The sequence below is a fragment of the Plecotus auritus genome (assembly GCF_963455305.1).
Source record: "Plecotus auritus genome assembly, chromosome: 1".
Lineage (NCBI taxonomy): Eukaryota > Metazoa > Chordata > Mammalia > Chiroptera > Vespertilionidae > Plecotus > Plecotus auritus.
This window is the reverse complement of record NC_137770.1, coordinates 34,413,395-34,435,817: the sequence shown is the minus strand read 5'-3', so window position 1 is coordinate 34,435,817 and position 22,423 is coordinate 34,413,395. Positions and strand designations below refer to the sequence as shown.

Sequence of the window (22,423 nt, the reverse complement as noted above, 5' to 3'; positions counted from 1 at the left end):
TAAAAAGTTTGAGGACCCCTGTTTCTATCTCTCTCCCTTCCTCTCTTTCTCTTAAAAAAAAAAAAAAGAAACAGTTTATTCTTGTATTATTTATTACTGATCACTTACTAAAGCTGTGCTCTGTGGACCTTTTAAGAATCATTTGAGGATTACTCTAAGCTTCAGTGTTTGTTGACTCAGGCAGCTTCATTTTTATGTAGCTGTCTTCTCCATGTAGCTAAATATCCTTTACTGCCTTCTTTGTCTACCTATAGCTTCTGTTGAGATGTCTTTGTTAGTTCATATTTTAGGAATGCTTTTCTCTCAGTCCTAAAGTTCCAAAATTAGAAAGTGAGCCATCATCTTAAACAGAATGAATTGGATTTGTAATGGGCTTTTTCAGGAACAATTGTACAAGACTTTGGGCAAAAGATATCTGGGTGACTGTTGAGGAGTGTTAGGGGTCCTCTGACTAGGACTCTTCAGAGGTAATATGATTCCTTACAGATGTGCATCTTTGACTTTTATTATCTAGGTCAGTGGTCGGCAAACTCATTAGTCAACAGAGCCAAATATCAACAGTACAACGAAACTTCTTCTAATGCCACTTCTTCAAAATAGACTCGCCCAGGCCGTGGTATTTTGTGGAAGAGCCACACTCAAGGGGCCAAAGAGCTGCATGTGGCTCGCAAGCCGCAGTTTGCCGACCACGGATCTAGGCTCTTTTACAACTGTTTGGGAAATGTTAACTTGGAGGAAACTGATAGTAACAGACTCTTGTCCTTACAGATTCAAACACATATTGACAGGTGGAGATAAACGATTCCCACTTTGATCTTTGCCCCTCAGAAAGAAAAGATAACGCCCCAAATTGCGTTTTATTGTCCAATAGCAGGGTTTCTCACCCTTGGGCACTATTAACATTTGAGCTAGATAATTCTTTGTTGCGGGGAGGGGATATCCTGTGCGTTGTAAGATATCTAGTTGCATCCCTGGCATCTACCCACTAGATGCCAGTAGTAACTTTGTTAAAGCTTCATCAGTGTCTGTTCAGAACTAATTGGCTATGATGACTATTTTACTAGTATCTATTTTAATCGTTTACTGCTACTTTGTCTTACTACATTCGTTGACACTCGGGTATTTTCTCCAACATCGAGACTGAGATATTTCTTCCCTTAGATTTTAGAAGATGTTGATGGAGGATGGTGTAACTTTGGCATGAATAGTTCTATTTGGGGGTCAGGGATATTTCTCCAAATGCCTATTTCTGCTTCACTTTGCCCCCAGACCTTGTAGCTCATGGCCATGGTAGAAATGAGCATCTGGAACTCAAGGAAGTTTCTGTTAATTTAGGTTTCAGTGGTTAGGAAATTCCTCTATTATAGCATTTAAACTTTCTGGAAGTAATGAGCTATAAAAATTAAGGCACTTTCCACCATTTAATTCACCGCCGCTCTGGGACCCTGACGTAAAGACACAAGGGAGAAGGAGTGTTGACTTTCCAGAGTCCTCTTTTTTCGTTTCTTAACTTCAGCCATACCGGACCCTTGGCTTTCTTTATTTCACTTTTCATTTCAGGGTTCTTCAGCGAGTGGCCTACCCAGAAAATTAAAGCAGGGAAGATATTTTTAAGGGACTTATGAAGACCCAATTGCCACTATCTTTTTTTCTTTTTTTGTCTTTTTTCTCGCCAGAGCTGAAAACTTTCCACTTGTTGCTTTAGTGTTTGGAGCTATCCACTTAGTTCTTGCTGATTGTGGTTTATGTGTATTTTTAAATGTCTCATTGCTGTTCTGGTCATGTCTCATAACAAGGCCTAAATGTTAGCTTTTAAATAAATCTTTCTAGTGGGGAGAATATCCCTGCTAATACAATTTCAAAAACAATCCTGCTTTAAAAAAAACACGTATATTTTTATTGATTTAAGATAGGAAGGGAGAGGGATAGAGAGATAGAAACATCAATGATGAGAGGGAATCACTGATCAGCTGCCTCCTGCACACCCCCCACTGGGGATCAAGCCCACAACCCAAGCATGTGCCCTTGACCGGAATCGAACCTGGGCTCTATCCACTGAGCCAAACCAGCTAGAGCAACAGTTCTGCTTCTTAGGAAGTTTCAGGAAGTCAGTGTAACTGATCTGAAGCTATAATCTTTTTTAGGAAAAAAAAAATTGCAAACTGAGAGCCACTTAAATGGTAGCATAGAAAATACAGAACATTTTGTTCTTTGTTCTTAACATTCTGGGCTGACACATTTTCCACCTATACCACCTTGTAGAACTGGGTTCCCATAGCTTGCTCCTGCTGGGAAAAAATATTATTTTTAATTTTCTCTAGACTTCCTTTTTCAAGTCGCAATGCTCACTTATTCTAGAATCCTTATGAGATTTGATAAATAAATGCACCGTATCAGTATGAAATCTGCTCTGTGCCTTAAAATGTTTGTAATTGTCGGTCTTTCTAGCTCATTTCACAACCCCAAAACCTCAGAGTCATCTATAGCTCTGGTCTTTTCTCTGTGCTTCATATTAATATGTCTAAAATCCAACCAATTCTTCCCAGCCCAACATTGATACCATATTCCAAGACACCATCAACCCAGGCCTGGATTTTTGTAATTGCAATAACATCATCTTGCTGGTGTCCCTGATTCTCACCCTTCTCCCTAACGTCTGCAGAATAATTATTCATTAACTAGAATAAGCCTTTTAAAATGTAAGTCTGGCCCTTACTGGTGTGGTTCAGTTGGTTGGAGCATTGTCCAGTACACCAAAAGGTGGCAGGTTTGATTCCCAGTCAGGGCACTTATGGCAGGCAACCGATTGATGTTTCTCTCTCTCTTTACCTATCTGAAATCAATAAAAATTAAAGTATAAGTCTGGTCATGTCAGCCCTGTTCAAAACATTCTAATGGCTTCTGATCACATCTATATATATAAAAGGCTAATATGCTAAGTGTCCATCCGACTGGTTGCTATGACGCGCACTGACCACTAGGGGGCAGACGCTCAACGCAGGAGCTGCCATGACGCACACTGGCCATTTACAAAGAAACAGCACCTTGGACCTGGTGCCAACAAAGCAACACTTGGCTTCCCCCAAGTGGGACACAGGCCCCACCACCACCCCGGAGCGACAGCCCACCAAATTGCAGTAAACGCTGCCGAGACCCCATGGCACAAAATGCAGCCCACACCCAGCCCAGCCCGGAAACGGTCGCTGTGGGTGCTGGGTAATGATGTCACATAGCAACCACCGGCTTCCTCTCCCTGGTGACTAGCCTCCTTGGAGTTCCTTCAGCCTAGGAACACAACTTGCTTTATAGCCAGGTGCAAACATTTTACACTTTAATCAAATGTCTGTGAAGCTTTTTCCTGTGTCTTATCTCATTTGATTCTCACAGAAGTCCTGGAGTAGGTAGATAGGAGACTCGGTAGAATCCTGTTTTCTTTTCATTAGCCGGAAAACGGAGATTTAGAGAAAGTTTAGAAACTTGACCTGACTGAAAAGAAGTAAGAAATGGTGGACCTTGAAAATGACTTCAGGTTTTCTCACTGCACAAAATATAGTCAAACACTGCTGCAGTTAAATATTTTACCCTTTGTTCTCCCTACATCAGTGGTCGGCAAACCGCGGCTCGCAAGCCACATGTGGCTCTTTGGCCCCTTGAGTGTTCTAACACCACTTCTTCAAAATAGACTCGCCCAGGCCAAAAACCAACTTCTGTGCATGGGCCACAAAGTTTCAATCACACTGTACGTGCACACCCGCACGTGGTATTTTGTGGAAGAGCCACACTCAAGGGGCCAAAGAGCCTCATGTGGCTCGCGAGCCGCGGTTTGCCGACCACTGCTGTACATGATCTACAATAATAATCTGCTTCGTGTTGATATTTACTGCTGTGTTGCTGACAATTACCTGAAAGAGAAGTTGGGGTGCTTCACTGGGCTGGAAAAAGTTTAGCTAAATCAGAAAGCAGGTCTAATTAAGCAAGTTTATTCTATATCTATGAAAGGCTAAGTTGACTTGTGCATGTGTGATACATATAAAGCTCTCACTGGCGCCAATTGCATGAGTGTATTTCAATCTGTCATTGTTGAGCATGAATTTGGTTGACAATAGAGAAAAGGCGAATAGCGATATTAAAATATTTCTTCTAATTTCCTTTCAGTGTGCACGAATCCATGCACCGGGCCACTAGTTCAGAATAAAAGATAATCTGCCTCATCTGGTTACTGCTTCTTCCCCTTGGACTTCATTTTCCCACTCAGGATCTTTGTACAAGCTATTTCTTCTGCTCATTGGCCCTAGGAAAGCCCATTAACTGCTTAGCCTCTGTCTACACTTGAGAAGGAAAATAAGAAAGTTTCTCTTCCGTTGCCCACCTCACAAGGTTGTTGAGAGCCTCAGATGTGTTCATCTGTTTTCATTGTTGGTTCTTGTTATTGTTTACATGGTGCTAGGAATGGTTGGGATTCTCCTCCTCCCCAAGGGGTTTATTTGGGTCAGGGAAGGGTTAAGGAGAACCAGTAGAAATCATTGCCAGGCGCTTTGTGTTAATATATAATGGTTGGAGGGAAAAGAAAGTGGAGTTTGGGAACTTGGTACCTGAGAGGGGCCTTCTGCAGTTACCCTGGTGCCAGGTCTGATTGCCATGCAGGGGAAGCAGCTAAGGCTGGGATTGCGGGGAGGTTCAGTGCAGTCTGGGGGAAACCTGGCAGCTCCACTATTTCCTTTTTTTGTGTCACAGCAGAATTTTGTGGCCTCTGTTCAGGTCAAATCCCAGAAAAAGAAAACCCTGGGGTCTATTAAATCTTCTTTTGAACTCTATTATGATATAGGATGTTGACTTGAAAAACGGTCAGTAGCCAGAAATAAAATTTTGAAGTCTTAGGTATGACTTCTTGTATCATCCAATGTTAACATTTACCAGGCTAATCCAAATAATCTATTTCTTGTGATCCCTATGCCTTTTCATGCCAGTTGTTTGTAAAGTGTGGAGAATTGGAGAAGTGGGAGTGACCAAGATAGAATGAGAGAAGTGATGCTTGCAGATATCTGTGTATACAGTATTTGCACACAGTGGGTCAAGCATGGTTAAGATGAAGGAAAGCAAATGAAAAACTAACCCTTCAACAGAGACAGATTCTGTTCATGTTCATGACTGTGTCATAACTGGGCAAGGACTATTTTGACTGTTTATTTATGGATGTAATTGAATATACTTGATGTCCTATTTGTTGTATTGTTGAGAAGCTGTATGTTGATAAGCTAATTTATCATTGTTTCAGAAGAGGTTATACTTTCAACCTTGTGTTAAATTCTTTTGTAAGGAAAATTCTTTTGTGAATTAAAGTATAATTTTTTAAATTTTTATTGAGAGAGAGAGAGAGGAGCATTGATTTGTTGTTCCACTTATTTATGCATTCATTGGTTGAACCTTGTACGTGCCCTGACCAGGGATCCTTGGCATATTAGGATGATGCTCTAACCAACTGAGCTACCCAGCCAGAGCTAGAATATAATTTGTAAATTCATATTGAATTGCCGTGGGATTTGCTATCATTCAGCCTTATGTAGATACCCTGTGATTATTGTACTATGGTAGGTTGAGCAGGTGTGAGCTCAAGTTACTTCCTGCAAAATTTTTTCATATGGCACTTGGTGACTAGAAACAATGAAGAAATATGAGGATTAGCAGCTTTCCAGAAGTGTTGGGCCAAGTTTTCATCTGTTCACTGTGTGATCTTGAATGCCATCAACTAATATGTTTTAAACTGTCCGCATACTACATGGCCCAGTCAGTATCAATACCTCGAGTTAGAAAAGATCCATGTCGCCCTAGCCAGTTGCTCAGTGGTTAGAGCGTCAGCAAGCAGACTGAAGGGTCCTGGGTTCGACTGCAGTCAAGTTCACATACATTGGCTTCAGGCTCGATTCCTGGCCCTGGTCGGGCCTATGCAGGAAGCAACCAACTGGTGTGTTTCTTTCACATCCATGTTTCTCTCTGTCTCTTTCCCTCTCTTCCACTCTCTCTAAAAATCAATGGAAAAGCCAAAACCGGTTTGGCTCAGTGGATAGAGCGTCAGCCTGCGGACTGAAAGGTCCCAGGTTCGATTCCGGTCAAGGGCATGTAACTTGGTTGCGGGCACATCCCCAGTAGGAGGTGTGCAAGAGGCAGCTGATCGATGTTTCTCTCTCATCGATGTTTCTGACTATCTATCCTTCTTCCTTCCTCTCTGTAAAAAATCAATAAAATATATTTTTTAAAAAAAATCAATGGAAAAAATATCCTCAGTTGAGGGTTAACAAAAGAAGAAGAAGAAGAAAAGATCCATGTCTATTTGAAGCCTGGGAAATGGATGGGCAGTATATAGTACATATTATACCAGATAATGACTGTTCTGTTTTTAATTTAAAAGAGAAATACATATAATAGTCCACATAATTTTTTGTGCTTGAAACATTGTGCTAACTACAACCTTTCCTTTTTCTCTAGGCAAATAAGGGAGCGACTGAAGAACCAGGTCACTCGGATGAAGGAGCAAGCACCTGGTTTCACACCAGGCCTGGCGATATTACAGGTATTATGGTAGTGCATTTCCTCTAATAACCTCCTTACTCAGTCTCTCAGTAGCACTTAAGACAACAAGAACTTCAGTCTCTCCCCATTTTTTATTTATTTGGGGGTGGGGGTGGCTTCTTTGAAACCTTAGACCTTTGCAGTTTCTCCTTGCAGGTTCCTCGTCAGCTCAACTTCTAAATGTTGGCGTACCCTGGCCCTCTGCTTTTCTCTGTGGGCACCCTTCCCCTAGTTCAGTGTCTCTTGAGATTTGGTCTTAGGATCCCTTTATGTTTTGAAAAATTGAAGACCTTTAGGAACTTTTTTTAAAGGAGCTTTTCTTTTATATTGATTTATCCATTGATATTTACTGTATTAGAAATTAAAAATGAGAGGCTTAGAAAGTATTTACACATGTAAAAATGCCCAATAGGAAGATCATTATATGTTAGCATAAGTAACATTTTAATGAGAAAACTTGTAGAAAACAAAATTTAGTGAGAAGAGGGACAGTATTTTACATTTTTGCAAAGCCTTTTATAGGCTGGCCTAATGGAAGGCAGTGGAATTCCCATCGCATCTGCACTCAGTCTCTTACTATATGCTAGTGTGATGGAAATGGATGAAAAGAAAACCTGGCCTTATAAAGACGTGAAAGGGAAGGCTTTTTAAAATAGTCTTTCCAGATAATTGTGAATACACCAGGACTGAATAAGCAAAGTTTTTAAAGGTTAGTTACAGTGTGTAATCTGAAACTTATCTTTGAACTTTCATATTTGGTTGCATCGAAATCTATGTTGCAGTTTGAAAGGAAATGTACCCCGTGCATAGTTTTGTTATGTCCTTCATTCCTCATTTGGGAAACAGTAGTTCACTGGATTATGCAGATCTTCCAAATGTTAACAACACATTTCATGATCTCGTATAAAAAAATCATGATCATTAATATCACCAACGAACTCATCAGGAAAGACTTTAAGTATTGAGAAGTTGTCAAGCTCACAGGAATGGATAAAAAAATTCCAATTTTCGCTTGAAAACTCAAATTTTATCATTGGCCAACAAGTATAATTTGTTATTTTCCTTGAAGTAGCAGGCTAACTTTGTCCACTGTTGAGAAAATATTGCCAAGTATTCAAAGCTGAATAATATTGTTTGTCAGTTCTTCCAGTTAAGATGGTGTTCCATTTAAAAATGTAGCTGGCTTAGCTTCACTGCTTTTCCTTCCGTCAGCCAGCGTACTTTGGTATGCAGCGAAGTGCTCGATGAGTGCTTCCAGTTCCCTACACAGAGTGTTAAAAAGGTCGGTTCTGACGGGTACAGGTTTATTTATTTATTTTTTTTTTAAATATATTTTATTGATTTCTTACAGAGACGAAAGGGAGAGGATAGATAGCTAGAAACATCGATGAGAGAGAAACATCGATCAGCTGCCTCCTGCACACCTCCCACTGGGGATGTGCCTGCAACCCAGGTACATGCCCTTGACCGGAATTGAACCTGGGACCCTTCAGTCCGCAGGCCGATGCTCTCCACTGAGCCAAACCGGTTAGGGCACGGGTCCAGGTTTATAACATGAATGGCTCTCACTGCTTCACCCGGGCACCTGTAAGTGGAACTGGCATCTGTTTTTCCTGAGCAAGTATGGCAGTGAAGGATACCCTCATGGAGAGTATAGTTTGGTACCATTGTCTTGATGTCACCAGCCATCTTACTCTTTCACCACTACTTGTGCAGCCTCAATATGAATGGCAATATAGTGGAAAAAGCAAGTGACATGGTAGTGTCATTATGAAAATAGTTTGGCACTCAACAGGTCTTCTGAAAGGGCCTTGGGATTGTCACAGGAATGTGTGGACCATTGTCCCAGGCCAGCGATTTCCAACCTTTTTGCACCTCATGGCAAACAAACTAATTACTAAAATTCTGTGGCATGCCAAAAAATATATTTTTTTGTTGACCTGACAAAAAAAGAAAAAAGGTATAATTTTGACTCATTCACACCAGACAGCTATTGTTGTGTTGGCTGTTGGTTTTTGACAATCTAAGAGAAAAGAGGTCAGTGCCTTTGACTTCAGGAATTGCATTTTTGCAATAATAATTGCAAAAATTATTGCGACACACAGGTTGAATATCGCTGCCCTAGGCAGTTTCATGTGGCACTGAATATCAGCAGTAAGCCAGTAACTTACACACCCTGGATCTCTTCTGAGTTCTGGACTCTGGCTTTCTAGGACATCACTTATTTCCCTTCCTTCTAATCTTTTTTGCTTGCTTCTCATCTCTCTGAGGAATTAAAATCTGTTTCTTCCTCATCTTACCTAGAACATTTGAATACCTCAAGGCATAGCCCTCAACCACTTTTTTATCTTGTTCTTTCTCTGAGTGAGCTCACTCAGTCTCATGTTTACATGGCAGAATACATCCTAATTTAGGCCTCTGTCCACATTTTCTTCCCTGAGCTCCAGATTCATCCGGTAGGAGGCCTTGAATAAATATTTGTTATATAAACAAATGTTCAAAGAATGTTTCGAAGGGTTGATTTGGATGACAGGAAACCGATAGCTTTCATTTGAAATTCCCTTCAGAAATACCTGCTTCCAGGTAGCTCAGTTGGTTAGAGCGTCGTTCTGATATGCCAAGGTTGTGGGTTTGATTCCCAGTCAGGGCACATACAAGAATCAACTAATGAATGCATAAATAAGTGGGACAATGATGTCTCTCTCTCTCTCTCTCCCTTCCCCTTTCTCTCTCAAAAGTATCAATTAAGCCGAGTCGGTGTGGCTGAGTGGTTGAGCATCGACATATGAACCAGGGGGTCACAGTTGGATTCCTGGTCAGGGCACATTCCTGGGTTGCGGGCTCGATCCCCAGTGTGGGGCATACAGGAGGCAGCCGATCAGTGATTCTCTCTCATCATTGATGTTTCTATCTCCCTCTTCCTTACTCTCTGAAATAAATAAAAATATATTTAAAATAAAATAAAAAATAAAAATACATTTTTTTTAAAAACCTGCTTCCTCACTTCACATTTCTCTCTGTATGTATATCTCCACTTACATTACTTAATCCCTTGCTAAGTTTCTGTCAAATGTTTATCAAGAATTTCAGAGTGAATAGTACTTAAATATTTCCCCCATATCTGTTAATTGTCTTAAGAGGCCTTAGCTGAGAAGAAAAACACAGAAGGCCTGTTCTGCCTGGTGTGTTCTCTCCTGTGGTGGATTTTTCTTTTTTTGCAAATTACTAAGAATCAAAGGTGTATGTTGTGGGTGTACACTCGGTACATGTGGGGGATCAGTTATTTCTTGGCTCATGCTTGTGAGTTGTTTGTTGTAGAAAGAGTAAATGTCATAAACTAGAAATCTTTCTTTACCCCTTTACTTAGCAATATTGGTTTTTTCCTCCTGTTTTAAAGGTTGATTTCTAAACTCACATTTTAAATTTATTGATTGCAAGTGTTTTTGTTTACATGAATAGTTTTCTACAGGTTTGTCTTTTATGTCCTCACCAATAAAACAGTGGTAGAGTATTTTAATCTTGCACTTTAGCACCAGAGTCAGCATCTTTCCATGATGCAAGGCTTACACATACTATGTTGTAACTGTTGACCTTAAATAGCCAATATTTCTCTAGCAAAATGCGTTCATTCAGGAACAACAAACAGTTGTAATTCAGGACATGCAGTCTAAAGGTGCACCACGTGCAAATCCAGAGAAACAAAGGAGAGCGGAAGCTCTTTTGGGGACTTGGGAGGGGCTGTGTAAAGGAAGAATCCACTGGAGGAAACTGGGGTCTGGTGACTTTTCATTGGCTGAGCGTGGCAGTCCCCCATTGGCTGAGCTGTTAAGGCGGAAACCTTTGTTCCTGCTGAGGTAGTCAAGTTATATCACTTCCGGTGAGAGGTGCAAGGTCCATCTCTTCCTGCTGGGGTCAGTCGAGTGCTTTGAGTGATGTGTGTGAGAATTCTCTCTTCCAGCCTCCCAACTCCACTTTCAGTGAGGTTTCTGTTTATTTTCACATAATCACATCTCGACCTCTCATTTTTTTTCCATCCTGGTGACCTGGCACCACCATCTTCCCACACCTGCAAACCAGAAACCTGAGATCACCTCTAGGATCTCCCTCACTCTCCACACATCCCCTTGAGGATTATGGTGCTATTGAGCCTGCCTCTCGTAAGCTCTTGGAATCTGTTTTGATTTGTGCTGCTCCACCCCCTGGGGCCACTGCAGTCTGGCGATTACAGGTTTTAAGTGTCTGATCTGGATGCTTCCAGTCCTTTGCCGCCCTTGTCAAAATGCAAACCTGATCACCACCCATCCATCCACACCCACTCCCATCCCTCCAGAAGGAAAGGCAGTACTGCTTTTATAGCGTCTGCTGACATTCAGTGATTTGTGTATATTGGTACTAGCCCTGCAGGTTGGGCACTGCCTCCTTATCACAGTAACTGATGCCAGGAATCTTGGGAAGTTTTTCTGAAGCCATGGTCTGCAAGGGACCAAGTCTGGGATGTGAACCCAGACCTATCTCCAAAAATCATTTGCTTTTCCCCTTTGTTTTTCTAATTTCTTAGCATTGCAGTCAAGAATAGTCATGATCTGGCTGAGGTATATATACCTAAAAGTTGAAATTTTTAAAAAACATAATGGACTGTTAACTTCCCAAATAACTGAATATTTAAAAGAAATTAAGACTTGATTTTTCATTCTCAGAGATACAAATGAGGCTGTATTTCCATTCCCTTAGCATATAAAATACTTTAATCTATAATAATAATATGCTATTTAGACCGGACAGCCAAACAACCTTCCGGACGACCTTCCAGACAAAGCCGGGGCTGCAAGGGCTGAGCCCCTTGCACAAATTTCATGCATCGGGCCTCTAGTCATTAATACTGTAAGAACTAACACTTGCTTCCTACCAGGACTATTCAGAGTGCTTAGCTCATGGCAACTCATTCAGTCCTCACAAAGGACACAGACAAAACAATAAAATTAATAAACTCACCTGACCTGAATATCTCTTGAAGCAGAAAGAAAAATTAGTGAGTAGACCAGTACCCGTTATTTTATGTTATAAAACAGGGGCCCAAGTCCAAATGCTGTTCAGGTTGTAAAGTGTTAAAAAAAGAAGCAAAATGTGTGACAATACATGGTCTGAAAAACCCTAAATATATACCGTCTGGCTTCTTACAGAAACAGTTTGCAGACTCCTGTTGTTTAAAAAAAAAAATGTTCCTAACTTTTTCTGGGCAAGGACTTTTTTCAATAATGTAATTCACCTCCTTCTGGAAAGAAATTAGCATTCTGTTAAAATGCTTAAGTGCTTTTCTTGATAAACTAATGGATTTAAGATTTGTTCTGGGGAACCAGTCCTCCACCCACCCACTTGATTGACAGTCACGAATCTACTGTTCTTCATAAACCTTCTTTTTGTATTGAGTCTAGGATGATTGTACAACCATTTTCCTCTATAGAATGCCTGTCCTGAGAGTGAGTCTTTGAATTGGTTTCTAAGAAGTCTTTTGCTTTGCATTAGGATTATAACGAAACTTTGACATATGCTTATAACTGTAACTGTTAAGCTTTCTTTTTAAAATGAGTGGCAGTTTTGCCCTAGCTGGCTTGGCTCGGTGGGTAGAGCGTCAGCCTGTGGACTGAAGGGTCATGGGTTTGATTCCAGTCAAGGCATACGCCTGGGTTACGGGCTTGATCCCCAGTAGGGGGTGTGCAGGAGACAGCCGATCAATGATTCTCTCTCATCATTGATGTTTCTCTCTCTCTCTCTCCCTCTCCCTTCCTCTCTGAAATCAATAAAAATATATTTAAAAAAAAAATAAAATGGAGGTTTAGAAAAATTCTTTCTGAGACATTCAAACAAAACAGTTCCTATAAAGGAACAACAGCAAAAAGTCACTACGTCTCTGAAGGAAAATGATGTGACAGCAAATTCAGCCAAAAGGATCCTTCAAGTGCAAAGATAGCAAAAGATATTTTCAGATACAGAGAGACTCAGAAAAATGCCTACATACCTTTTATGGAGAAGTGACTTACAGTTGCATGTCAGCTACCTGAGAGGTGAGTGAAAGTAAATGGCAGTAGAGAGAAATTATAATTTTAAAAGGACGGGCAGTGGGCGATAAAACCATTTAAACTCAGAGGTAAGTCTAAATAATGAATTGTAGTTATAAATATTAATGAAAATGTAAAAAAATACTCTGTATTTAGGACCATCTTCTTTCCTACTTTGATCTAAAAGTCAGTGCATTAAATCTGATAACTCAATCAATGAAGGTTGAATGCTAGGGGCAAAGAATGTATAGAAAATGGCCAAAGGAAAAATATGTGAGGCACTAAAATTCTAGGGAAGCCCCCACAGGAAGCAGCTTAGGTTCAAATAAGCCATTAAAAAAAATCACATTTCTGCAACAGACTTACCTTTCAAGAGATGAAATTCAAATTGGCATTGGCAAAACAGATGTGTGTAAAGGACAACAGAAGCTAAGAGTGAGGCGATGATCCGTGGGCCTCGGGGAGCTTCCCATAGTAGCATCGACATGACAGGGACTGGAAATACTCTGTTACTAAGGCCAGCTTCTTTCTCTGCGGTTGTCCTGTTAAAAGGAGCCTTGCATTGTTACAGAGAACTGGAGTAAATCAAGCAGTGCTCAGAGAGTTTGGAGTCACACTTTATTCACCGCGATGGGCTTAGAGAAAATGAATTCAAATTCTAAGCAAAGCTACAAGCAGAACTTCCCTTTTTATTAAAGAGCCAGCCCTATGTGTGCTTAGTGGTTATCTCGCTGTTGGCCTTGAAAACAACACAGTTCTATCCAATTAAAAAATACACCTGGCATGGCATTGAGAGTATGGGCCTATCTAGTCTCTGGCCTACAACGTCAGACAGCTAAGTTTATCTTCCTCATTATTCAAGCAGGCTAAAGCAGGCTAGAAAGCCCAAGTTATTTTTTTAGAATAAGAGGCCCTCTAAAAAATAGCAGAATTCCAAACAGTAGTTTTACAAAATAGGGTTTAGCCTTCTCAGCGTCGATATTGATGGGCCTACCATTTTTCCCTCTGCAATTTTGACAGAAGCCAAATTCATAGCATTTCACCCTGAGAGTCTATTTCAACCTTGAAAAGGACAACTGTCAACCACTGGAACATGTAAAAACATTTGTAAAATAAAATTTTACAGATAAATGGTTACAGTGAAAAACTATAAATATGATTGTGATTAAGTAAATAGAAGGAACATAGTGAGACCTGGCACAGTGGTTCAAAGGATTTGGCTTCGTCTTTGTCTTGGGGCCAGCAGACTGCCCTTTGCCTCGCACAGGTGTCTGCTCTGTGTAAGTAGGAATAGTCCAACCTGGTTTTTCTTCTCTGGTGTGGGCATGAGAGCTCTCCCCTGCCCCTGGGGGTGAGGGAGAGGAAGCAGAATGTGCCCTTTGGGTGTTCCTGTCTCAGCTGTGTTGTTTCTCTTCCTGATGACAGTCCCCCAGCCCTGTCTCTCTCAATGTCAGCAGAAATTCCACGTTTCAGGCAGGCCTGCAGCACCTGGCCTAATTTCCAAGGCAGATACAGGCATCCCCTGCTTTTTCTTTTCTTTTGGCTTTTTCAGTGGGAATCAGGTGAGCCTTGTTTGGGGAGGGGTCCCGCCTGTGTTCACATCTCCATCCTGCCCTGACATTCTCCTGATTCTCCTGTTAAAGTTCTCTGCAACAAGAGTCTAGGAAGCTTTTCTGTACACCTTGACTTTCCTGATCCTCTGATTTGCATGTATTTATTATTCTAGGTTGGCAACAGAGATGATTCCAATCTTTATATAAAGGTGAAGCTGAAGGCTGCAGAAGAGGTAAATCGAGAACAGCCGAGTTGTCACCCCCACCCCACCCCTGCCTGCTACCCTTGCCCTTTGTGCCCCTCCCCATAAAAACGTTTCTCACCCACAGCAGACTTTCGTTTTATCTATGTTGCAAGTCAGAAATGGGTGACTTAGAGCTGCAGCCTCTGGTTCACCCCTGAATGTTTTCTAATCAATGATCTGCCTACTTCCCAAAGAGCAGGAACAGTGGGCATGAAATTGCTTAAGTACAGTGATGACAATTAAGTAAATGATGAGTGGGTCAAAATGAGAGACTGATTTTTCAGAACGTAGGGTGAAATGGTTAAAACACCGCATGGTTTGTTTTAGTCATATCTGTAAAAGAAACGGGCCCCTGTCTCAAGTTCTCTTGCTGAACACCTGTTTTAAATGTTCGTTTTTGCAGATTGGGATCAAAGCCACTCACATTAAGTTGCCAAGATCGGCCACAGAAGCTGAGGTGAGCTTTTAGGACCTGAGTGTTAAGAGGGCAGCTGAAGGCTTTCCTCTCTGGTTTTGGTTTAAGAGAACGTTAGGGACTGATGCATTCAGCGTACAGAAGACCTCCAGGTAATTCTTTCTTCACAGACTCTGCCTACAGAAAATCTTTGAAAATACCTACGGAGTAAATGGTGCAGAGCTAGGGTGTGAATGTTTGATGCTCAGTGTGATTGCAGCAGCATTTGTTTCCAAATCACCTGTGGTGTTGATTAAAAAATGACCCCTTGCCTATAGTTATATGCATCTTAAAAACCAAATGTGTATTCCATTTATATGATGCTCAAGAATAGGCAGAATTGCCCTAGCCGTCTTGGCTCAATGGATAGAGCGTCAGCCTGTGGACTGGAGGGTCCCAGGTTCGATTCCGGCAAAGGGCACATGCCTGGGTTGCAGGCTCGATCCCCAGTAGGGGGTGTGCAGGAGGCAGCCGATCAATGATTCTCTCTCATCATTGATGTTTCTATCTCTCCTCCCTTCCTCTCTGAAATCAATAAAGAAATATATTAAAAAAAAAAAAAAAGAATAGGCAGAATAGCCCGGCTGGTGTGGCTCAGTGGTTGAGCATCGACCTGTGAACCAGGAAGTCATGGTTTAATTCCCTGGTAAGGGCACATGCCTGGGTTCCTGGCTTGATCCGGTGGTGGGGGGGGGGGGGCATGCAGGAGGCAACCAATCAATGATTCTCATCATTGATGTTTCTATTTCTCTCTTCCTCTTCCTCTCTGAAATCAATAAAAGTATTTTTATTTTTAAAGAATAGAATAAATAAATCTGTGATTAAAATCAGAACTGTGGTTGGTTGCTTGTAGATAGTGGGTTAACTGAAGGGGCAGGAGGGAAGAAGAACTTCCTGAAGCCATGGAAATGTTCTGCATCTGCAATGTCCAATAGGGTAGCCACTAGCCCCATGTGGCCATTTAATTAAAATGAAAGAAAATTTAAAAATTCAGTTCTTCAGTTGTATTAGCCACATTTCAAGTATTCAGTAACCACTATTGTACTGTAAATTGTAAAATATAGAACATTTCTGTTATCACAGAAATCTTGATTTAGACCATGGTGACTGGGTATTATTGTTGAAGTTCTTAGTTCTTTGATGGGTTTCTTACCAGACCCCTGGTGACTATATTCTGTGGTAAAGTAGAATTCTCTCAGGATTCAAGAGGAGGTACATTTTGAGATGATTACAATTAAACTCTTAGGGGACAACCTTCCTTTTGACTTGGAAAGTATTTCTCCACCCTGTATTTCTATGTGACATACAGATTGTATGTGGTATTGTTTTTAGGTATTAAAGTACATTACATCTTTGAATGAAGACCACACCATACATGGGTTCATAGTGCAGCTACCTTTAGATTCAGAGAATCCCATTAACACTGATGTAGTGGTCAATGCTATTGCACCTGAAAAGGATGTAGATGGGTGAGTGTGGCTTAACTTTCTACATCACATTGCATGATTCCAAATATAAATAATATATTTGCTTCTGAAGAGTAAAAACACCTAAATTACCTTTATTTCCCCTTCATTGCTTTCATTGTTTTAGATTGACTAACATCAGTGCTGGAAAACTTGCTAGAGGTGACCTAAATGACTGCTTCATCCCTTGTACACCTAAAGGATGCTTGGAACTCATCAAAGGGACAGGTAAAAACCAAAAGCAAAGCCCCATTGCTTAGAGCTTGGTCTTGACATACGCGGGTACAGAGGAGGTTCATTGTGGGCCCTTCATAAACGGACTTGATTGGCACGAGGACCTATCTGCTAGAGCAGTGGTCGGCAAACTCATTAGTCAACAGAGCCAAATATCAACAGTACAACGATTGAAATTTCTTTTGAGAGCCAAATCTTTTAAACTTAAACTTCTTCTAATGCCACTTCTTCAAAATAGACTCGCCCAGGCCATGGTATTTTGTGGAAGAGCCACACTCAAGGGGCCAAAGAGCCGCATGTGGCTCGTGAGCCGCAGTTTGCCAACCACGGTGCTAGGGGCTTTACCTAAATTCTCAATGTTCTCAACAAGCCTATGAAATAGGTACTGTCATTGTTCAAAAGCTGAGAAAACAGGCTCAGAAAGATTGAGTAATTTGTCCAAGAGGCAGCAGAGCCAAGTTCAAAGCAATTTGTGTGTGTGTGTGTGTGTGTGTGTGTGTGTGTGTGTGTGTGAAAAAACCTACATGGTAGTAAGAATTAAGATAGTATGTAGGGGTGCAATGTGAAAAGTCCCCACCTCCCCAGTGGGCACCTAGACAGATGTCTGGAAACCATCTCTGAACAATTGGCTATATTACCTCATCACCTAATCGGCATCTCGGTATTTTTATTTCATCACAAATCCTTTAGCAGAGCTTATTTTTTAGAAGGAAGTGTGTCCTGTGTAGAGGAAGTGGATCAGAAGTTTGAAGTGGAAAATGTTGGCCTATGTAAAAGAAAATTTTCTGTGGTTAGTGAGAAAAGGTCAGACTATAAATAAGCCTTATGACAACTGTTGCTGTTCAGTCCCATGACTAAGTTTATATTCTACAGCCTATTTAGCAGTTTGTTGCAATTTGATAAAAACAAATCCCATGAGCCACAGCAGCTACAGGCTTCCACTACCTCTAATGGCTAGTGGAGCTGCCATTAGTTTAAACACTTCAGACTTTGAGGGCTTTACTTCTAGATGTTTGTGGTGTTAGCATTATATAGAAGCTTATCTTTTTTGGATAAAATTAATGTTTTGCAAGAAGCACAATTTAAGCACCAGCTGCCTTAAGCACTTCAGCCACAGCTTAGGTAGGGGGGCTCAGGTGGAGTCTTCGGTACTTTATTTCTGGTCTTTTCCTAGCTCATTCAAAGTCTCCATTTGGTGGCCCCAAGCAGCTCCAGCCTTGTTCCATCCTTTGCCTAACAGTCATGGGATTGGATCTCATTGGCCAGGGGATGAAATACGGTCACTTGTCCACTGTTGGGTGCTCACCCAGACCATTTCTATTAAGTAGAGTATGTCAGTTGAGAAAAGGACCTTGGTATGGTGCCAGAAGAATGGATGCTGAGTAGGCAAAAAGGAAAGCTTTCTACCACAGTTAAATTCCCCTTTTTCACTTTCCAGCAAATAACCGTATGGACCAGGCCCTAAGCCAAAAGAAAGTTAGGTGAGGAACTGCATAAATAAGCTTACCCAAGGTGGAAAGAATCACCAATATATATTAATCTAATTTCCCTCACTTCCCTCCACCCTATTACATGCCCCCTATTTGTCATCACTATTTTTTCCATGGAATTGAGTCTGATGTCTTCTTCCATATGGCTGTTTATTAGCTGTATGTCACGGTTTCTTTTTTTTTTTTCTTTTAAGTGTAGGTTTTCTTCCCACTCTCCGGTGACTGAATGAATGTATCTTGGCTTAAGCAGCTCTCAAAAACCCACAGCAAGAAAGACACATGTACAGAATCAATTTATAGCTAAAACCCTAGAGCTGAGAATATTATTTCCTAAGAAAGCATGTTTTTGGAAGATTTCTTATTGGTGCTCTAAATCTGTTTTCATGCACTTGTTCTGAATTTTCCCACATAGGCGACATGCGAAGGAGGGCAGTTTCCCCCAGTTCTCTGATGCACGCTGGCTTTTCTTGCAGGGACGCAGATTGCCGGAAGGCATGCTGTGGTGATCGGGCGCAGTAAAATAGTCGGTGCCCCCATGCATGACTTGCTTCTGTGGAACCACGCCACAGTGACCACCTGCCACTCCAAGACTGCCAATCTAGACAAGGAGGTAGGAGGTCCGGCGTGGAGTGGAAGGTGGTGTGTGTGTGTGTGTGTGTGTGTGTGTGTGTGTGTGTGGTGGCATGTTCTCACTTAATGGGAATAACTAACATTTAAGTGCCAGAAACTGTCGTGTACTTTACCTCATTATCTCATTTATCCTAACAAGTCTATGATTCTTCTATAACAATTCTATGATTCTTGTCTCATTTTGTAAGATGAAAAAACGAATTCACATGGAGCACTTGCCCAAGGTTACACAGATTTTGTTCTGACTATATTCTTTCTGTACCAGTCTTCTCTATGGTAGATAGGGATTGGCAGAATAAGAACTGGGATTGACTCCCCAAGTGATAAGAATGGTGGCCTCAGAGATAAAGGTGCTTCGGAGGGAAATGAGTGGACAGAGGTTCTATGACATCTGTCGCAGTTTGTTCTTGACCCCTGCTTCAGATTCCTGAGCCCAGGAATTCTCATATGTACACATCCTGTTGACAGTGCAGCCTCTTAAATGTGGAGAGAGCAGGAGAAAGGCCCAGCACCTTTTATAATTGTCGCCAAGCAGCATTCTGCAGGAGGTGGAAGTTCCCACATTTCACAGGGAGCAGTCTTTGGATATTTTTCATTCAGGACATCATCCTAGGCCTGAGGTTCCTTTGGGTTCTTATCAAGTTCCCCATTTGGTAAAATACCTTGTGAAAGAGGAGCTTTTGGCATGTATAGGAATGAGTAAAGCATCCAGAGAGCTGTCAGTGAGTGCCCTGCAGAAAATAGCTGATGACAGTGAAAATCTCATGCAAGGATGAAAGGAATGTTCTTTCCACATCTAGATTTTTTATGTTTCGCTTTTAGTTTCTGAAGTCAGAATCCTCTTTCCTTAGGTAAATAAAGGTGACATCCTGGTGGTTGCCGTGGGTCAGCCTGAAATGGTGAAAGGGGAGTGGATCAAACCTGGGGCAATAGTCATCGACTGTGGAATCAACTACGTCCCAGGTGAGTGTTGCTGGGGGAGGAAGGTGGGTCTGGTGGAGGGCTGGGCTGAGGAAGATGTCTAGGTCATCAGGTGAAGCCTGAGTGAGAATCCCTGATCCTGTTTTAGGCTGAAATGCTGAGGTTCAGTGTGATTGGCCTGCCCATGGGTGCTTGCAGTCCGTAGATGGGACGTCGCTACTGGCAGGCAGGCAGCCAGCTTGAGGGCAGAACCCGTGGTTTTAGCCGCTGCTGTGCAGCTCCCGAGATGACTTTGTCCAGGGAGAGAACTGGAGAGGGGCAAGAGGGAGGTCTCACTCTCTCTGTGTACAGGTTACTCTTTCTTTCAGCAGTGGGTGGGTGGATTTAAAATACAGTGTCATCTTTGCAAAGTGCTGTGAGACTTCAGGAGAGGGGCTCATTCTGCCAAGAGTCCTCTAGAGGACTTTCCACGAAAAAGAAGGGGTTTGACCTACTTTTTCTAGGAAGAGAGAGTAAAGCCTTACAGCCACGTCCACAGCTGTACTTGGCATCCTTCTCCCTAATTCATGCCTCACCCCTGTTTTCATTTATGTTGTCACCATTCTTCCTTCCCAGAGGTCTGGAGCCTTTTTGTTTCCCTCCCAATTATTCCCCTTATTGGATTTATTTTTAAATATTAGATTTTTTCCCTCTCCCCTCTGTGCTCAGAGTCACCGTTGAGTGTAACCCTCTCAACTGGATGGACTGCTGGAATTTCTTACTGGCCTGATGCCCATTCAGACCTATCTGTGTGCTTTTGCCATATTCACCTTGACATGGGCCCATGAGCCTCCTTGTCCATGTCACCTGTCAGACTCCTTAACCCCGTACTAGGTGCAGCCACCTCTGTGGCCTCTTCTCACATCACTTCGTGAAAACCTGCCTTAAGTTGTAAACGGACCACATGCCCGTCCGCACATGCCTTGTTTGTCCTCTACAGCATCTACAGTGGAGCAGGCTGTTCTTCATGGAGTCTTCAAACATAAAATTTGAAAGCACAATACAGTGTGTACCTGTATACATACCTCATAGATTTAAGAAGGAACAACCTTTAATCGAGAGACTGTTTCTCTGCAGCAGGCACCACCCCAGGCCTTGGGCTACACAAAACTGCACAAGCTCAGCTGTGATCTTCACTTTCAACCAACTTCCTCCCCACCTCGTCTCTGTCTGAAATGCCCCTTCTTCCTTCCAAGCCTTGCCTGATTTCCCTTCAACAAGGGATGGTGTCCTCTTTTGACAACCCTCTCTCTCCCTCCTTCCCTCCCGCATTCCCTTCCTCCTCATAAAACTTGTGCTTCTTTTATCATATGTGTCTCAGACTTGGTGCCCTGTGGGCTCCTCCACGAGTCAGTCAGCTTCTCCGGGGCAGTGGTCTCTGCGGTGCCCTGTCCAGCGTACGCCTTCTAACTGCTTGCACTCTGTTGTATCTATTGAATTGTGAAGAGAGTTAGAGCAAGGATAATCATTTTTCTCCCTTGCCATCTCAATTTTGAAATATAGACACTAAGCTGCCAGGAATATTAGTCACTGTCAAGCCTTCGCTGTTTTTAACCTGCCTCCTACTCTCCCTACCATGCTTTTAAGACAGTAGCTCATAATTGAGCACTAATTTTCTTGTAGCGTAATTATCTAATGGGTGATCGAGAAAGTACTTACCTACAACTCCTCACGTTGAGCATTTGCGACATGACATTCACGCTCATTCTCTTTAAAACCTTGCATCTTCTGTCTCATATTTCTGCTTGGGCATTTTTTTTTTGGGGGGGGGGACTACATTTGAGGGAGATGAAGAAACACCTGGGTGGGGATCTTAAGTCTTGCAGATAGGTAAGAAACTTGCAGGTAAGTATGAAATGTGACTTAAACATGAAACTTACCATCCTGCTCACATTTATTCCTCATATAGATGGTAAAATGTGAATAAAATCAATGCACTATCTTTACTGATTCTATAGGTGAATAAATATCAATAAGGCAGGATTTTAATGTTCCCACAAGATGGCAGAATAACTGAGTTGCAGACCATGGGTCTTCATTTTGAAAGCACAGCTGGGCCACTTCTTGGTTCATATTTTGATTATTTAAATCATTTGTGTGGATAACATTATAAGTCACTTGCCAAATAAGAATGAATTAAGGTGTATGCTTCTCCCCCAACTCCCCCCCCCAAAAAAAGAGGAATATTTTTAAAGTTTCAAGTGCAGAGCAGAAAGAATTGGCCAGAGAAACACATCACAGTGTTCTTCCTGCTTAGCTTACTAAAGATAATTTGAGAAGGACTAGATTAATAGTAGGTTTTATTTGGAGGGGTTATAAAAAGAGAGAACAGATTCCCCACCCTGTCCCAGTCCAATCTCAACTCACCCAGCACAGTGGCTTGCTTCTATGATTGGAGGTCCCCAAATTAAATGTGAAGGAGTAAAGTCTCAGCTGGATCTTGCGTTGAATTTTACACCTAGAATTCCCAATGAAAGAGAAGTTCTAGGCCCCGGGGTATTTAACCAAGATGTATGTTGGTTACTAAATCCATTCACTCACTTAGATTGAGAAGTGGTCGCTTTTTGCACCGACCACATCAGACTGTCCACGAAATACTATACCGACATCAGAGGGCACTCAGGGCGTCCCTGTTTGATTAACTAGCAAAACCGAGCTCTTCCAGCACAGTATTTGGTTGTGCAGTACATGACATGTCTCCTATGTATTGAGAAACATGAAGAAAGTGACTCACATTGATAATAATAATAATTAATAGAAAGAGGTGT

The 22,423-nt window shown here is 41.8% G+C and overlaps 1 protein-coding gene across 1 annotated transcript in view; it reads left to right on the top strand.

The window, feature by feature from the left end:
• MTHFD1 (methylenetetrahydrofolate dehydrogenase, cyclohydrolase and formyltetrahydrofolate synthetase 1) overlaps positions 1 to 22,423 on the top strand; it is a 62,663-nt gene that overhangs the window by 6,898 nt on the left and 33,342 nt on the right. Inside the window, exons 2-8 of the mRNA XM_080656308.1 lie at positions 6,484 to 6,568; positions 14,350 to 14,409; positions 14,825 to 14,878; positions 16,208 to 16,344; positions 16,469 to 16,569; positions 18,539 to 18,675; positions 19,547 to 19,658. Coding sequence (XP_080512434.1) covers positions 6,484 to 6,568; positions 14,350 to 14,409; positions 14,825 to 14,878; positions 16,208 to 16,344; positions 16,469 to 16,569; positions 18,539 to 18,675; positions 19,547 to 19,658 — 686 coding nt within the window. The remainder of the gene's footprint in view (positions 1 to 6,483; positions 6,569 to 14,349; positions 14,410 to 14,824; positions 14,879 to 16,207; positions 16,345 to 16,468; positions 16,570 to 18,538; positions 18,676 to 19,546; positions 19,659 to 22,423) is intronic.